The following is an 18,010-nucleotide window of genomic DNA, read 5'->3' on the forward strand; positions in this document are numbered from 1 at the left end:
GATTTTCATTTCACAACATCTCGTCAGATCTGGTTATCCAGGGGGAGGTGTCCCGGGAAGGTGCTCCCAGGATCCATCGGCCGCGTCCCAATCCCGATTTCTGCGGGACGCGGATGGTGAATCGTGCCCTAAATGTTTCTGAAGACCATGTAATCATTTTGTTTGTCTTTTTAAAATTCCGATTGCGAAGCCACAAAAGCAACAGGCCAAATCAAGATGGCTTTTCTTCCAGGAACCTTTGGCAGACAGCAGAAATCTATTGTGATTTGCAGACACCTGACATTGAATGCAAATTGCTGAATTGGAGCATTTATGTCCATTTTAACCTGGCTTCCAAGATAGGAAAGTGTTCCGATTCCACCTCCATTTACCATTTATTTACTGACTGTGGTAAACCACTGTTACACCTGTATTAGGTGATGTAAGGTAGGACCTGTACTACAGGTTCGCCGGTAGCCCCTGCCTGCTGGCTCCGCCCAGTAGGAGGAGTATAAATATGCGTGTCCTCTATTCAGCAGCCATTTCGCCAGCTGCTGTGGGAGGCCACACACGGGCAGCACGGTAGCATTGTGGATAGCACAATTGCTTCACAGCTCCAGGGTCCCAGGTTCGATTCCGGCTTGGGTCACTGTCTGAGCGGAGTCTGCACATCCTCCCCGTGTGTGCGTGGGTTTCCTCCGGGTGCTCCGGTTTCCTCCCACAGTCCAAAGATGTGCAGGTTAGGTGGATTGGCCATGATAAATTGCCCTTAGTATCCAAAATTGCCCTTAGTGTTGGGTGGGGTTACTGGGTTGGGTGGGGTTACTGGGTTATGGCGATAGGGTGGAGGTGTGGACCTTGGGTAGGGTGCTCTTTCCAAGAGCCGGTGCAGACTCGATGGGCCAAATTACCTCCTTCTGCACTGTAAATTCTATGAACCTTACTGCAATAAAGCCACAGTTGTATCCAACCTGAGTCTTTGTACAATTGATCGTGCATCAATTTATTGCAGTAAGATTTTCTAGAAGATGGACCTCCGAATCAAACCAGATCGCCAGCAGCTGGATCCGCAGTCTCGCAATGCCAGAAAGGACTTTAATCACTGGCTAGCTTGCTTCGAGGCGCACATCAACTCAGCGACCACCCTTTTGACGGAGGCTCAGAAGATACAGATCCTGTACTCAAGGTTGAGCTCCAGCGTGTTTCCGCTGATCCAGGACACCCCGAACTACGCGAACGCCATGGCGCTTCTCAAAGAAAACTATGCACAGAAAGCGAACACACTCTTCGCCAGGCATGTACTCGCCACTCGCTCTCAACTCCCTGGTGAGTCCATAGAAGACTTCTGGCGGGCCCTAATCCTACTCGTCCGGGACTGTGACTGTCAGGCAGTTACGGCCACCGAACATTCTAACCTTCTTATGCGCGATGCTTTTGTAACGGGGATTGGGTCGAACCTCATTCGCCAAAGGCTGCTTGAAGGGGCCACGCTCGACCTAGCGGGGACTAAGAAGCTAGCACTCTCCATGACGGTCGCCTCATGTAATGTTCAGGCCTACCCCTCCGGCCGAGCGGCCCACCCCTCCCATCCCTCGTGGACCCCACAAACGGCTGCCCCAGCCGGGGCTTTACCCAGCCAATACGCTGCGCCACACGCCAATCCGCGCACCCCGGGGGTCCCCGATGTTACTTCTGTGGCCAGCAGAAACCCCCTCGCCAACGCTGCCCGGCCCGCTCTGCCATTTGCAAGGCTTGCGGCAAAAAGGGCCACTTCGCCGCGGTGTGCCAGGCCTGCGCAGTCGCCGCTATCGCTCCTGACCCCCTGACCCACACACAGTGGGCGCCGCCATCTTCACCTCCTGGGGCCGCGAGCGGCCCGTGGGCGCTGCCATCTTCCCCCCGGCAGTCCACGTGCGGCCCAGGGGTGCCGCCATCTTGTCCAGCCCCCGACACGTGCGGCCCATGGGCGCCGCCATCTTCAACTCCTGGGGCCACAAGCGCCCAGTGGGCGCCACCATCTCCCCCCCGCAGTCCACGTGTGACCCATGGGCGCCGCCATCTTGTCCCCCGCAGGATCTTCAGGCGACGCCATCTTGTCTTCCCCACAGGGCATGGACGCCGACAACATTCCACGACCTGAGCCCCCCACGCTCTCCATCTTCGGACGCCAGCGACGACCAACCGCAGCTCGCCTCAATGACGCTCGACCAGTCTCGTCCACACAACCTGTCCACCGCCTCGACTACGGTGAAAATGAACGGCCACGTGACCTCTTGCCTGCTGGACTCCGGGAGCACCGAAAGCTTCATCCACCCGGATACGGTAGGACGCTGCTCCCTCGCGGTCCACCCCGCCAATCAAAGAATCTCCCTGGCCTCTGGGTCCCATTCCGTCCCGATCCGGGGGTTCTGCACGGTCACTCTCACGGTCAAGGGCGTAGTATTCAGCGGCTTCCGCCTCTATGTCCTTCCTAATCTCTGTGCTGCACTACCACTAGGCCTGGACTTCCAGTGCAATCTCCAGAGCCTCGCCCTCAAATTCGGCAGGCCCCTACCACCCCTCACTGTGTGCGGCCTCGCGACCCTAAAGGTTGACCCACTCTCCCTCTTTGCCAATCTAACTTCGGATTGCAAACCCGTTGCGACCAGGAGCAGACGGTACAGAACCCAGGATAAGACCTTCATCAGATCCGAGGTCCAGCGGCTGCTTCGGGAGGGCATCATCGAGGCCAGCAACAGCCCCTGGAGAGCTCAAGTGGTAGTCGTTAAAACTGGGGAGAAGCACAGAATGGTCGTGGACTACAACCAGACCATCAATCGGTACATGCAGCTCAACGCGTACCCCCTCCCACGCATATCTGATATGGTCAATCAGATTGCGCAGTACTGGGTCTTCTCAACGATAGACCTAAAATCCGCCTACCACCAGCTCCCCATTCGTAAATCGGACCGTCCATACACTGCTTTCGAAGCGGACGGTCGTCTCTAACACTTCCTCAGGGTTCCCTTCGGCGTCACTAATGGGGTCTCGGTCTTCCAAAGGGAGATGGTCCGAATGGTCGACCGGTACGGTTTGCGGGCCACCTTTCCGTACCTAGACAACGTCACCATCTGCGGCCATGATCAGCAGGACCACATTGCCAACCTTGCTAAATTCCTCCGCACCGCCACTCTCCTCAACCTCACCTACAACAAGGAGAAGTGCGTGTTCAGCACAACACGCCTAGCCATCCTCGGCTATGTGGTCCAGAACGGAGTTCTGGGGCCCGATCCTGACCGCATGCGCCCTCTCATGGAGCTTCCCCTCCCCCACTGCCCCAAGGCCCTCAAACTCTGCCTGGGGTTCTTCTCCTACTACGCCCAGTGGGGGCCCAAACTAGGCGGACAAGGCTGTCCACTCATTCAGTCCACCCACTTTCCCCTTATGACCGAGGCACAACAGGCCTTCGCCCGTATAGAGCTGATATAGCAAAGGCCGGGATGCATGCAGTAGGTGAGAAACTGCCCTTCCAAGCAGAAAGCGATGCATCAGAAGTCGCACTTGCCGCCACCCTCAACCAGGCAGGCAGACCCGTGGCAATTCTTTTCCCGCACCCTTCATGCCTCAGAAATTCGGCACTCGTCCGCCGAAAAAGAGGCCCAAGCTATCGTTGAAGCTGTGCGGCATTGGTGGCATTACCTGGCCGGCAGGCGATTCACTCTCCTCACTGACCAACGGTCGGTAGCCTTCATGTTCAATAACACACAGCGGGGCAAGATCAAAAATGATAAAATCTTGCGGTGGAGAATCGAGCTCTCCACCTATAACAACAAGATTCTGTATCGCCCTGGTAAACTCAACGAGCCCCCAGACGCCGTCTCCCGAGGTACCTGTGCCAGCGCATAAGTGGACCGACTCCGGGCCCTACACGACAGCCTTTGTCACCTGGGGGTCACACGGTTGTACCATCTTGTCAAGGCTCACAATCTGCCCTACTCCGTCGAGGAAGTACGGACAGTCACCAGGGACTGCCAGTTCTGTGCGGAGTGCAAGCCGCACTTCTACCGGCCGGACCGTATGCGCCTGGTGAAAGCCTCCCGCCCCTTTGAACGCCTCAGCGTGGACTTCAAAGGGCCCCTCCCCTCCACCGACCGTAACACGTATATTCTCAGTGTGGTCGATGAGTACTCCAGGTTCCCCTTCGCCATCCCATGCCCGGATATGACGTCTGCCACCGTCATCAAGGCCCTCAACACAATCTTCGCTCTGTTCGACTTCCCCGCCTACATCCACAGTGACAGGGGATCCTCATTCATGAGTGATGAGCTGCATCAGTTCCTGCTCAGCAGGGGTATCGCCTCCAGCAGGACGACCAGCTATAACCCCCGGGGAAACGGGCAGGTAGAGAGGGAGAACGGGACGGTTTGGAGGGCCGTCCAGCTGGCCCAACGGTCTAGGAACCTCCCAGCCTCTCGCTGGCAGGAGGTCCTCCCTGATGCACTATGTTCCATCCGGTCACTATTGTGCACCGCCACGAATAACACACCCCATGAACGTCTTTTTGCCTTCCCCAGGAAGTCCACTTCCGGGGTGTCGCTCCCGACTTGGCTCGCAGCTCCAGGACCTGTCCTGCTCCGTAGGCACGTCCGACTCCACAAGGCGGACCCGTTGGTGGATAGGGTGCTCTTGCACCATGCATATGTATGCATATATGGCGTACCCCGACCACCGCCAAGATACTGTCTCCCTCAGGGACCTGGCACCAGCAGGTTCCACTCATACACACTTCCATGGCCCGGCGCCACCCTCCCCGCCCCTGGCGCTCCCAACATTAACCCCATCAGGACCAGTCGTCCTTACGCTGCCCACGCCCGAGGATGAAGAGGATTTCGGCACACTCCCGGGGTCACCTGACATCAGGCCAGCACCGACGTTGCCAGCATCGACATCGCCGCCACCGTTACGTCGCTCCCAGCGGAGCGTCAAGGCACCAGACTGGTTGAATCTCTAACTGGCACCGGACTTTCAAAAGACATTTTTTTTCTCTCCCAATAAAACACTGTACATAAATGCATTACTGTATATAGTTCTCCACCACCCCTGCCCGACTGATTTTTAACAGGGGGTGAATGTGGTAAACCACTGTTACACCTGTATTAGGTGATGTAAGATAGGACCTGTACTACAGGTAGCCCCTGCCTGCTGGCTCCACCCAGTAGGAGGAGTAGAAATATGCGTATCCTCTATTCAGCCGCCATTTCGCCAGCTGCTGTGGGAGTCCACACATCTTATGCAATAAAGCCACAGTTGTATCCAACCTGAGTCTTTGTACAATTGATCGTGCATCACTGACTCAGCTGCACCTGTACCTGCCTTAAAATGTTACCCTCAAGTTGTTTGCTCGGAGGTGCAAGGTTCATCTTACAATTGTTAATTCCTGCAATGTGGGAACCTTTCCCAAGATATCCCACGTAATGTGAGAGACTCTCTCCATGTTAGCAGGAACTTGCAACCCGTCACTTCATCTGCCAGCTTTCTGGCTCGCTCCCTGTGTCCCACTGTCGATATATCCATTCATTTTCAAAGCAACAAATTCCTTCGCAGTTCAATAATTAACCAACAGTTGTCTGTTAACTGTGTTTCTCTCACATAGACTGATAATTGGAGGCTTAGTTATGTGAACAAAGAGTTTGCTGTGTGCACAACCTATCCTGATGCTGTGATTGTTCACAAGTGTATTGATGATGCAGCAATAAAGATGGTGGCCGGCTTTCGACAAGGTGGGCGTTTTCCAGTCTTCAGTTATTATCACAAAAAGACCAAAATGGTAAGAAACCTTATTCTGCTACCATTTCCAATATAGCGGTTCAAGACTTATCAGATTGTGATTATTGCAGTTGGAGTGTCATTCAGGCGGTTTTAATATATTGTCCCCTGTCATAACTGTCCTGCTGTGCTCAGCATTGCCACCAGTAGCAAGAAATTAATCTTTATTTAGAAAAACATCCTGAACGCTGTCCATCTTCCAAGCGACAAATAAGGAGGAGTTAATTTACTTTAGTCTGAGATTCAAATGATATTCACAAATATCTCACTCTGTTGCCATAGGTGATAAACTCTTCAAACACTTTAGCTGGGTAACATTGTACTCCTACCCACCAAATCTAAGGTGCAAAGAGTGCAAGTCAAGGAGCCCAGCATTCACTTACTTTTATAAAAATAAACTGATAGAATCGAAGCGAGAGGGTAAATATCTGTTGCTGGTGCATCCTGGGAGCTTGATTTAGTGAAAATACATCTGGGGCCAAAACGTCACATGGGAAACTGACAAAGGAAGTTTTAAAAACGACATTAGTGCTCAGAATCATAGAATCGCTACAGTGCAGTGGGAGGCCATTCGGCCTATCAAGTCTGCACTGACCTTCCTACCTAGGCCCACACCCCCAAGCTATCTCTATAACCCAGTCACCCCATCTATTCTTTTGGAAACTAAAAGGCAATTTAGAATGGCCAATCCACCTAACTGGACTGTGGGAGGAAACCGGAGCGCCTGGGGGAAACCCACGCAGACATGGGGAGAAAATGTAAACTCCACACAGTCACCAGAGGCCGGAATTGAACTTGGGTCCCTGGCACTGTGAGACAGCAGTACTAACCACTCTGCCACCATGCCATGCTATTTAATACAAAGACCTTGAAATTTCCAGGGAGATGATAAGGGAGTGGGGTGGGCTAGGGAAGAGCTGTAATGATCTGGACATGCATGTAACACACGGTCTTGCTAAATTTAATGCCCTGGTGATTGGGGCATCCGAGGCCTCAGATAGGGCATGGGGGTGGGAGAGCAGGAAGCATGGGGAAATGGGTAGAAGTTGTCGACTCAGAACAGAGAGGAAGGCTGATTGTGACCAACAAACCTGGGAGAGGCAGGGGGTACTTCCTGTTCCCCTTGGCCCACAAGCAGTGCTGGAAAATCTTTAAACCAGCTTGTCCTGTCCTTTCCTCCCTCCACTTACCCCATTTCCCAAACTATCAGAAATCCATCTTGCATCTATCAGCTTTTAAACTCTGTTAAAATCTGTGGCATGCATTTTCACTCACAAATCTAAATGATTTAAAAATGGCATCCCGATCTCGCACTATAGTGTTCAAAACGAGGCTATGTGCGGCTTGATCGCGCATTCTGCGTTGAGGCCCCTTATACAACTCGAGTCGTTTTGAATAGCCATGTGTTTCTCGGCACTGCGAGTGCCATGAAACATGTGGCTAAACGTGCTCACTATGGGACTTTCCCATTTGGTTGAATTGAACCAGTAGAGCGAAAACCTGGCTGATTTTCTGGGGAGAAACTCGCAATCTTTCAATTAGAACCTGACCCTTTGCTATTTTTTAGCAAAGTCCCCCCAACATCTTTAATTGATTCCATGAGGGAGAGGATCATTAATACATCAGCAGGAAGCATGTTTGGCTGCGTGTTTCATTTTCCAGTACAGTTTCCACACAGTGAATTGGACTCTGATTTGGATGGTGTTGTTTTTGCAGCTTTAGACTGATATGAAGATATTATTGTCTGTAGATAATAATGCGGAGCAGCCAGCCACTGACTGGGGCCAATGGAAAGAGATGTAAAGAGGATGAACACTTCCTGGCTGCTGTTATTCAGCCTGATAAGAAGGGTTATATCATTGATACAAGGTCAATACAAGCCGCACATCAGGCTAAGGTGAAGGGTGGTGGTTTTGAATCTAAAACTAACTACCATAACTGGAAGAGACTGCACAGACCCATAGCGAGGTAAGGACACTAACAATACAACAAAACAAGGTACAGGTAAGAGAGCAACATTTCTGGACCATGAGTATGAGGTGGAAAATATTCTGAATTACAATGCCATTTTCGAGTGAATTCATGTCCATTAATGAACAAGATTAAGGTGGCGAAAATTGACTTTATTTTCTGTGTAACCATTAAAATTGTAACAATCAGGAGAGAATCGGTACTAAGAGCAATGAACAATACAGCACAGGAACAGGCCCTTCGGCTCTCCAAGTCTGCGCTGACCATGGTACCTGCCTAAACTAAAACCATCTGCACTTACAGAGTCCGTATCCTTCCATTCCCACCCTATTCATATATTTGTCTGGATGCCCCTTAAATGCCGCTTTTGTACCTGCTCCCACCACCTCCCCAGGCAGCGCATTCCATACATTTACCACCTGTGTACAAAACTTGCCTCGCACATCTGTTCTAAACTTTTCCCCATTGTTTGTCGGACAGTGTGGTACTGCCTCAACACTGCCTGCCGGACAGTGTAGTACTGTCTCAATACCGCCTGTCAGGCTGTGTAGTATTGCCTTAACACTGCCTGTCGGACAGTGTAGTACTGACCCAATGCTGCCTGTCGGGCAGAGAGGCACTGCCTCAATACAGATTGTTGTACAGTGCATTACTGCCTCAATACTACTTGTCGGATAGTGTAGTACTGCCTCAATACTCCTGTCGGACAGTGTAGTATTGTCTCAATACCGCCTGTCAGGCTGTGTAGTATTGCCTTAACACTGCCTGTCGGACAGTGTAGTACTGACCCAATGCTGCCTGTCGGGCAGAGAGGCACTGCCTCAATACAGATTGTTGTACAGTGCATTACTGCCTCAATACTACTTGTTAGAGAGTGTAGTACTGCCTCAATACTCCTGTCGGACAGTGTAGTACTGTCTCAATACCGCCTGTCAGGCTGTGTAGTACTGCCTTAACACTGCCTGTCGGACAGTGTAGTACTGACCCAATGCTGCCTGTCGGACAGAGAGGCACTGCCTCAATACAGATTGTTGTACAGTGCATTACTGCCTCAATACTGCTTGTTAGAGAGTGTAGTACTGCCTCAATACTCCTGCCGGACAGTGTAGTACTGTCTCAATACCGCCTGTCAGGCTGTGTAGTACTGCCTTAACACTGCCTGCCGGACAGTGTAGTACTGACCCAATGCTGCCTGTCGGGCAGAGAGGCACTGCCTCAATACAGATTGTTGTACAGTGCATTACTGCCTCAATACTGCTTGTCGGATAGTGTAGTACTGCCTCAATACTGCCTGTCGGACAGTGTAGTATTGTCTCAATACCGCCTGTCAGGCTGTGTAGTACTGCCCCGATACTGTCTGCTGGACTGTGAGGCACTGCCTTGTTACTGTATGTCGGACAATGTAGTACTTGATGTGTTGGGTGTTCTGGATCACAAACAGGCCACCAACACTGGAAGTGGTGCAACTCGATTTTATTATAAGGTTAACTATATTAACATACTTGAACTGTGGGTAAATGCAATACCAGCTTTAACTGTTGATCCTTGCCGAGTCCTAACCAGGTGATGCACTCAGCACATGGTGAATGTCTGTGTTGCAGGCTGTGAGCTCTGTGCTCCGAGCTGGCTGCTACTAGAATGAGCGGGAACTCTCCTGTCCCCTGTCTTTATAGTGCGTGTGCTCTCACTGGTGATTGGCTGCGGTGTTGTGTATGCTGATTGGTCCCACTGCATGTCCATCAGTGTGTGTGTGTGTGTGTGTCTGCACCATAATATACTGGTGTATATTATGACAGTACTGTCTGAATACTGCCTGTCGGATAGTGTAGCATTGCCTCAGTACTGCCTGTCGGACAGCGTAGTGCTATCTCAATATTGTCTGTCGGACAGTGTAGTAAGACCATAAGACCATAAAACCATAAGACCATAAGACATAGGAGCAGAATTAAGCCACTCGACCCATCGAGTCTGCTCCGTCATTCAATCATGGCTGATATTTTCTCATTTCCATTCTCCTGCCTTCTCTGCAGAACCTCTGATCCCCTTATAAATCAAGAACCTATCTATCTCTGCCTTCAAGACACTCAGTGATTTGGCCTCCACAGCCTTCTGCGGCAAAGAGCTCCACAGATTCACCACCCTCTGGCTGAAGAAATTCCTCCTCATCTCTGTCGGACAGTGTAGTACTGCCTCAATACTGCCTGTTGGACAGTGTAGTACTGCCTCAATACTGCTTATCGGACAGTGTAGTACTGCCTCAGTACTGTTTGTCTGACAGTGTGGTACTGTCTCAACACTGCCTGGCGGACAGTGTGGCATTGCCTTAATACTGCGTCTCAGACTGTGTGGCTGTTCCTTAGGACTGCAATGGAGTGTCAGCCTTCATGTTTATGCACAATTCTCTGGACTGGAACTTGAACCCACAACCTTGTGACTCAGTGGCAAGATAGCAACTCACGGAAGTGTTCCCTAACTGTACAGAGCAAATAATTTAGGCTCTTAGCATTGTAATAGGATCCAATTCAGGTCTTGGGAACTGAAATCCAGTAAGACTGCTGCATTAGTGAGATGTGGATGGCCTAATGTGAGGTTGTAATCTTCAAGGACTTGTGTTTGTTCTGCCATCAGCACATGTGAATTAAACAGTTCATTTCTCACTGTCAGCAAGAGGGAGCATGTCTGGTAATAATTCGGAGGGTTGCCAGCCTCTCATGATTTCCCGAAAATGTGGTGAATATTCAGAGTAGGTACAAATGGTAGAAGCCTTCTGAAGAGAGTTTTCGTAAAGGAATTCATATAGAAGCAAGCTATCACCTGTGCCATTATTTTGTACCCCTTCCAAATGAGTACTACAAATTAAAGGCATTTTTCTGCAGATCAGGATACCTACCCAATGACCTCCGCACATTTACTGACAACCCACGAAAAGGGATGAAAAATAGTTCAAGCTCAGAAAAGATTCCCAACTGTAAATTTCTAAAGGTCGTCAAAAGAAGACAAAGAAAAGTAAAACATTCTATTGTTGAAATTGCTGGGTTCTCTGTCGTTTGTCACCACATTAGAACAGACACCGGTGCGGGATTCTCCGATCGGCGATGCCAAAATCGCGTTTGCCGATTGGCCGGAGAATCCACTTTTATGGCGAAATCGGGGGAAGTGCTGTTTTTCTGTTGCTCCGCCACCCTCAAAAACTCAAGGAGTATGCAGCACGTTGTTGGGAGGGCCTCAGGACGTCAACCGAGGCCCTCCCTGATGCTCCGCCCCTGATGGGCCGACTTTCCGACGGCGTCGGTCGCTTGTCCTCTTACTTTTCGTAAACCTGGCTTGGGATTTCGTAAATCCAGCCTGGGATTTGTGCTGACAGATTGAACTTCATTTCCAGTTAGCATTAGCCTATAACTTCTAAAATCAGTTACAACTGTGTCCCAATGAACTCACATCAAAATTTCCCAATGCGTGGGCTGAGACTTTCTGCTCCCATTCGTGTTGCGTGGGTTTGTCGACGGGAGCGGAAAGTACCACGGGAACTCAAAATTGGTGTGAAAGCTTGCCGCGTTCGTTTTCTGTCCCCCCCCCCCCCCCCCCCCCCCGAGATCAGTGGCAGGCTGCATTTCCCACTATTTGATGTCGGGAACATCATTGTAATACATTTGCATCTCATTATTGGGCACACACATTGTAATCATAACCCTCCACCCGTCAACTAGTCCACCAACGGCAGAGTTCTAAGGTCACTGCAGTGCTTGCAGACCACCTCCGCGCATTTAGGAGGTTGACCTGGGGGCACCGGGGTATCACTCAGGGAGATCAGGCTTGACTCAAGGTAAACCAGGGTAACACTTGAGGGAGGCCAAAGTAACATTGGATGTGTACCGGGGGACGGGGAACGGGGGACGGGTGGGGGTGGGTGGGTGATGCACGATCGATTAAACTCAAAGCCAAAGTTGTATCATAACTGAAGGCTTTAATAGACTAGATCTGTTCCCCAGCAGCTTTGGAACAGAATGAGGGCTGCTGGGACGGCACCTGTTCTTATACCCCGCCTGTCAGGGCGGAGCCACATACCAAACAGCCAATGGTAAACTGCTAGACTTACCCAATGGTCTACAGCCTCTCGGGTACTGCAATTCCTGATACTACCACGGGGGGGGGGGGGGGGGGGGGGGGGTGGAGGGGGGAAGCGGGGAGTGTTGACTTCAAGGTCCTGGATTCTTGACTCCAGGGTACCAAGGGGGAGATTGTCGAGTCCAAAAAGCACTGTTCCTGAGTATGTCTTCTGCTGCTGGGTCACAGGCTTCTTAGAAGGGCCTCACAGAGGAACGGAAACCTGGGGGGCTGCGGTGGGGATGTTGGGGGGTGGGGGAGAGGGATGGGCAGTCATCACACACTGACAGTTCCACTCAAATATGCGGGGCAGAAGTAGCTTCTGGAGGTGGGATGTTGACAGGGGCAAGGCTAATGGGAAGACATGTTGGTGATCAGTCTTCCATTGCAGATGAGACCATTCAGCTGTAGCTCAATTGATATGCCTGGAGTCAAACCAGTCACAAAATGATGCCAACTCAAGCACCACTTATGTATATGTGTGCCACTAATTGCTGCTTAGAACTGAACCCTTGGAGCACTGACTTCCAAAATTTCCGACTGGGTCAAGGGTGTGGACACATGGCTCTGGACTGAGCACTCTGCCTTTTTCTGGTGCAGGAATCCAGTTTTCAGGTTGGGAACACAGCTCATCAGAAGAAGGAGCCATTGAAAAGGTGTAATTAGTGGGAATTTGTTTACAGAGGTGAACATTATGTGCAAGTGCTTGCTCTTACACTGTGCAACTAGAGCTTCTTAACCTTTCTAACTCTACCCTAACATCTTGGTGCATGCCCAACATCCACAGTGGAGGCAACCTGCCTTCTGCCATGCCCTATTTTCTCTGATTACCTTGGTGGGCATTTACTGGAGGGCTGAGACCTGGGAAGGGCCCTGGCCTGGTTTTGGGGCCCTGCTGTGTGGTAGTGCCCCCCTCCTCAGCCTGTGGAGCTGGAGCTGAAGCATTCACAAGCAGAGGGAATCGGATGGATAGGACACTCCCGGAATCACGTGCGGTGTGCACTAGCTGATCCTCCTCCCTGTGGGTGCCTGAGGGCCCTTGACTTCCTTCTTGGGATAAAGGAGCAGCTGGTGTGAGCCAAAGAGGCCAAACATCCTCTGGCGTTGACGCTCATTGATCCCAGAAAGTGCCTGCACAATGGCATGTGTATCCTATAGCAGTGCAGGACAGAAGTCTTGCGCCAAGATTTTCACAGACATCAAACAGACAGAGTCTTCCATGCAGCCTTTCACTCTGAGGAGTGTACCAGACATCCCTTCCTGATATGGTATGGAACCTGTGGATGTGCATTTCCCACATCTGAACTGCCCCCACTGAGTTTTTCGGCACACAATCCCTCTAATCTAGTCAATAGAACTGTAACGATAATAAGACAGAACATCCATGAAGTTTGTGAATCCATGGGGCGGGATTCTCCACTCCCACGCCGAAGTGCCCACGCTGGCGTGAACGCCGTCGAGGTTCACGACGGTGCGAAACGGCCCCTATCCCGACCGATTCAGGCCCCGACAATGGGCTAGGATCGGGGCCGCGCCATCTACACGCGCCAGGACTTGTCGCCGCGTAAAGGCGGCGCTGCATAGATGACGCGGCCGGCGCCGCATAACTGGTGTCACCCGCGCCTGCACGGGTTGGCCGGCGCCAACCCGTGCATGCGTGGTTGCCGTCCTCTCTGAGTCCGCCCCGCAAGAAGATGGCGGACAGATCTTGCGGGGCCGTGGAAGGAAGGAGGTCCTCCTTCAGAGAGGACGGCCCGACGATCGGTGGACACCGATCGCGGGCCATGCCACATTTGAGGTACCCCCCGGTGCAGGATCCCCCCCCCGCAGGACGCCCCCCCAGCGTTCCCGCGCTGTTCCCGACGGCAGCGACCAGGTGTGGACGGCGCTGGGGGGAATGCGCCGTTTTGGCCTGGTCGCTCGGCCCATCCGGGCCTGAGAATAGTGGGGGTGCCGGAGAATCGCCATTTTGGGTGTCTCCGGCGATTCTCCGGCCTGCGGCCCGCGGAACTCAACGGGGCCGTTCCCGCCGCTTGGGAGAATCGCGGGATGGCGTCGGACCGGCGTCCCGGGAAATTTTGGCGGCCCAGGCGATTCTCCCAACCAGCGCGGGAGTGGAGAATCACGCCCCATGGTTTCTGAATTATTTTTTACGGATTAATGTCAGCAAAACTATGCTTTTTCTAATTGACCTCAATGCATTTCTTTTATTGCAGAGGCAGAGTCCTTCAGGAAAGCCTGATTAAGTTGGTTGATGCCTGCAATGACCAATCCAATAGCATTGACAGATGGCTCAGTAAACTGGAGACTTCAAAATGGCTGACCCACCTTAAAACTGTACTGACAACAGCTTGTATGGCTGCACAGTGTGTCGACAGGTAATGGACTCTTACTTTAGTTGCTTTTTAAACAACAGGAGCTCCATGGAGATTTGTGTTCCCCAACCTTCTTTCTCTTCTTGGAACTATCTTGCTTGAACATATTCCATGTGGCAGCAGCCATCTCCCCCATGTGTCTGTTTCTCCTGTGTAAAACTAGATTATCAGCAGTCTCTTCAACTGTGAGTCATTACAGTCAAACCTAATCTTGCCCTTGTGTGGTGTTCACAAAACCACACTTCCTCACAGGGTCACCTAATAGATATCAGGAGAAAGAGTCTTGTTAAGCACACCTCTCGCAAACATTGAGACCAGTTACAGTGACCTAACTGCCATCGCAACAAGAAATGTAGAACCTCTTGTGATAACTTTATGGATAAATGTTTACAATATTGGGACTTCATAACTTTGCTTGTTTATATTAAACATTTGATTATTAGTATTCCTGTAGGAGTGAAGCATAAATGCACACTTCCTGTTTCTTGATTCTACTGCTAAATGGGACTTTGAAATAAGTTTCTAAATTAAAGGCCTCTGCCAGTCTAGTATGCCTTATACGAGAACAGACAATGCTGGAAAAACTCAGTAGGTTAGTGAGAACAGGGGAAGGGGACGTTGTGAGGCTGACACAGGCAGCAGAGTTTTGGAAGATCTCGGACTGGATTCTCCGCTGGCGGGATTCTCCGTTGCGCCGGCAGCGCACCCACGCCTGGGGATTTCCCGGCGGCATGGGGCTGCCCACAGTGGGAAACCCCATTGGCCGGCTGGCACGACGGAGAATCCCGCTGCCGGCGGGGGTGCGCTGCACCAGAAAACTGGTCCGATGGGACGGAGAATCCCGTCCCTCAAGTTTGTGGCAAGAAGATCATGAAAAACCAAGCAGGGGTTTGATGAAATGGTGAAGTCTAGGGTTAACAAAGCATGGACAAGGGTTTCAGCAGTAAAGGAACTGAGACAGACAGAGTCGGGCAATGTTACAGATGTGGAATACGCAGTCTTAATGATGGCGGAGATATATAATTGGAGCTCGGCAACAATCAAAATTGAGGAAGTTCTGATTCAGACTCCCAGTTTTTAGGGAGAGGGAAGGAGTCATTGACTAGGGAACTGAGTTTGTGATAGGGTCCAAAGACAATGGCTGCAGTCTCCCCAAGATTTAAATGGGTGCTCGTAACATTAGCTTACTAATTTTAATATCTAAAGATTGCCTGCAACACATTGATCAAACTTCAAAATGTAATTTATTGACTATAAAAACCTTCAGGACATTTATTTTGTTTGGTGTTGTCTATTTTCTTGTTTGGAGAAAGAAATGGGATTTTAGCACAGAATTTGATTGCGTTAACATTAAACATCAAGCTGGTTTAAAGTTAATTTAAGTAACTGTAACTAAACCTGAAAAAGTACACGGCTGAATATTTGAATCAATGATCGAATTCCGCTGTCACTCTGTCCAGGGAAGGAGCATCTGTCCTGATCCATGGCTCTGAGGGGAGAGACACAACACTACAACTTACATCTCTGGCACAAATCATCTTGGATCCAGACTGCAGGACTATTAGTGGTTTTCAAGCACTTATTGAACGGGAATGGTTACAGGTATGTAAAATCAGAGAAACGCATGATTAAGAAAATTTTGATCTCTGAGTACACATTGAGTACAGACCGTGTGCAGTCTATCCTATCAGGGACGCTATTCAGCCTATTTAATCCCTTAAGGATAAAGCCTGTATGAATATGTAAAGGTGCAAAAATAGCAATCAGGGCTGGAGATTCTCTTTTCCACCTGGCAGCGCATCCCCAACCGTGGCAGCGTGGGAAGAATGTGGCTTCATTGGGAAATCCCATTGACAAGCGGTGGGAAGAAAGAATTCCACTGCCAGCGAACAGCACGGCTGGAGGACCGGAGAATCCCAGAATATTGATCCTCAGATCTTTGATATAGCAACAGCATCAGGTATTCACACTAACCTGCCCCACCCTCCAGCTCAGCAGCAGACTAATGATCTCTGAAGTTTTTGATCCAGAAGGCTGCAACTACCTCTCGAACCCTGAGAGATTGAGGGAATTCACAGTTAACGGCTGGAATTCTCCGGCCGTTGGAATTCTCTTTTCCTGCCGGCAGTGCGCTCCCACCTGCGGGTTTCCGAGCAGCGTGGGGTGGCTTCAGTGGGAAACCCCTGTGGCAGGAGTAGAGAATCCTGCCACCAGCAGACGGCACGCTGCCAAGAAACACACGGCTGGGGGACCAGAGATTCCCGCCCAACATCTCTCGTGGAGAGGATCATGTGGGACTCAGCTACCTTCAACGGAAGGTCCAGTTGTTCACAGCCAACATACTGGCTTGTATTTTACAAATGGCAAAGCATTGTTGAGCTAAGAATGGGAGACGACCAGCTAATGAGATTAAATAAATTGCTCTTTGAAAGAGACAGCAGACATTTGATGAGTCGAATGGCCTCTTTCTGTGTGTAGGTTTTTATGATTTTATATGATTCTAGAATCCCAACTTCTGATTTCTACCTGGTAATCCTTCTGGGAAATCTCTTCACGTTTACATTGCATGGAAACAGGATAATGCACAGCTGTGATGCCTTACTTGGTTGAATGGCCTGCTAGTATTTATTATCCAAGCACACAGAATGAAGAGACTTTCTTTGAGAAACAATATTAATGCTATTCCTCTTTCACTGATCCTGAAGTTGTCTCTGTTCTGATATCTTTGAAGAAGTGAAAGGTCAGTGTTGCTCTACCTGAAGCACTCAGTCTCATTGTGATTTTCCTTTTCTTCAGGCAGGTCATCCTTTCCAGCTTCGCTGTGCGAGTTCAGCTTATTCTCATGCCAAGCTGAAGCAAGAGGCACCAGTCTTCCTCATCTTCCTTGACTGCTGCTGGCAGATGAGCTGCCAATTCCCCTGCTCATTCCAGTTCAATGAGCAGTTCCTCATCACCCTGTTTGAACATGCATACGCCTCCTGCTTTGGGACATTCCTGTGTAATAATGAAAAGGAACGGTAATGTACGAGGAAATCATTTTACCAAACTCCGCCTAATGCGGAGGTCATTGTCAGTGAATCACTGTAAAGTTCTTTAAAATAGCAGTCTGAGTAACAATATTCTCACGACTTAGCTGCTATAGGTCAAATTTTTCGTGCTTGTTTTAAGATGCTACTAAAGTGTTAAATGTTTTGAAAACTAAATTATAAACATGTGTGGTGTGAATAAAATAATTCTTTACACAATGGATGACCAAATATACCCCACCTTTATCCCATCAACCTGCTCCATGCTTCCCTTGACAACAGTTTCCTGTTTTCCCAGTAATTAATGTAGTCCTTTAAAATGTCAAAGGATTGTAAAGGTGGGAGACACCAAGGTTGACTTTAACCCTACCCATACAACAGGAATGGTGCAGGTGGGAGTGGTAATATTTTGGGGGTGGGGGTATAATGCGATATTCCAAATCCACCCTCTTAACTGACCCCAGATCAAGCAAAGAATGTTTGACTGCCCCTGGCAGAGGGTAGGGGAAAGCTATGTTACCTGGACAAGTAATGCCCCAATGACTGATCCGCAACCCCATTTTAACTGAAAAATCCGTGAGGCCAGTAAACCTGACAACACATCCTGGCAGGAGCAAGAAGACGCCACAGCAAGTATCAGCATTTTAATTTCATGTGGAAAGTCTGGGGGCCAGGAAGAATGGGGATTCCCCCCTGGGTTTCACAGTGAATCCCTGTCCTCCTCATCAACAGCCTTACCTCCTTCTCCCA

At 50.2% G+C, this 18,010-nt stretch overlaps 1 protein-coding gene across 4 annotated transcripts in view; it reads left to right on the forward strand.

Annotated features, from left to right (window-relative positions):
- Positions 1–18,010, forward strand: part of LOC140411179 (myotubularin-related protein 9-like) — a 104,710-nt gene that overhangs the window by 53,114 nt on the left and 33,586 nt on the right. For 2 of the 4 annotated variants that reach the window (XM_072500273.1, XM_072500279.1), the window contains 5 exons: positions 5,612–5,785; positions 7,535–7,752; positions 14,076–14,237; positions 15,695–15,836; positions 17,031–17,251. In XM_072500273.1, coding sequence (XP_072356374.1) covers positions 5,612–5,785; positions 7,535–7,752; positions 14,076–14,237; positions 15,695–15,836; positions 17,031–17,251 — 917 coding nt within the window. Of the gene's footprint in view, positions 1–940; positions 1,306–1,849; positions 2,302–5,611; positions 5,786–7,534; positions 7,753–14,075; positions 14,238–15,694; positions 15,837–17,030; positions 17,252–18,010 lie in introns of those variants that run through there. The other 2 variants (XM_072500293.1, XM_072500284.1) reach the window with 2 other exon arrangements.

This window comes from Scyliorhinus torazame, chromosome 1, assembly GCF_047496885.1.
Source record: "Scyliorhinus torazame isolate Kashiwa2021f chromosome 1, sScyTor2.1, whole genome shotgun sequence".
Classification (NCBI taxonomy): Eukaryota; Metazoa; Chordata; class Chondrichthyes; order Carcharhiniformes; family Scyliorhinidae; genus Scyliorhinus; species Scyliorhinus torazame.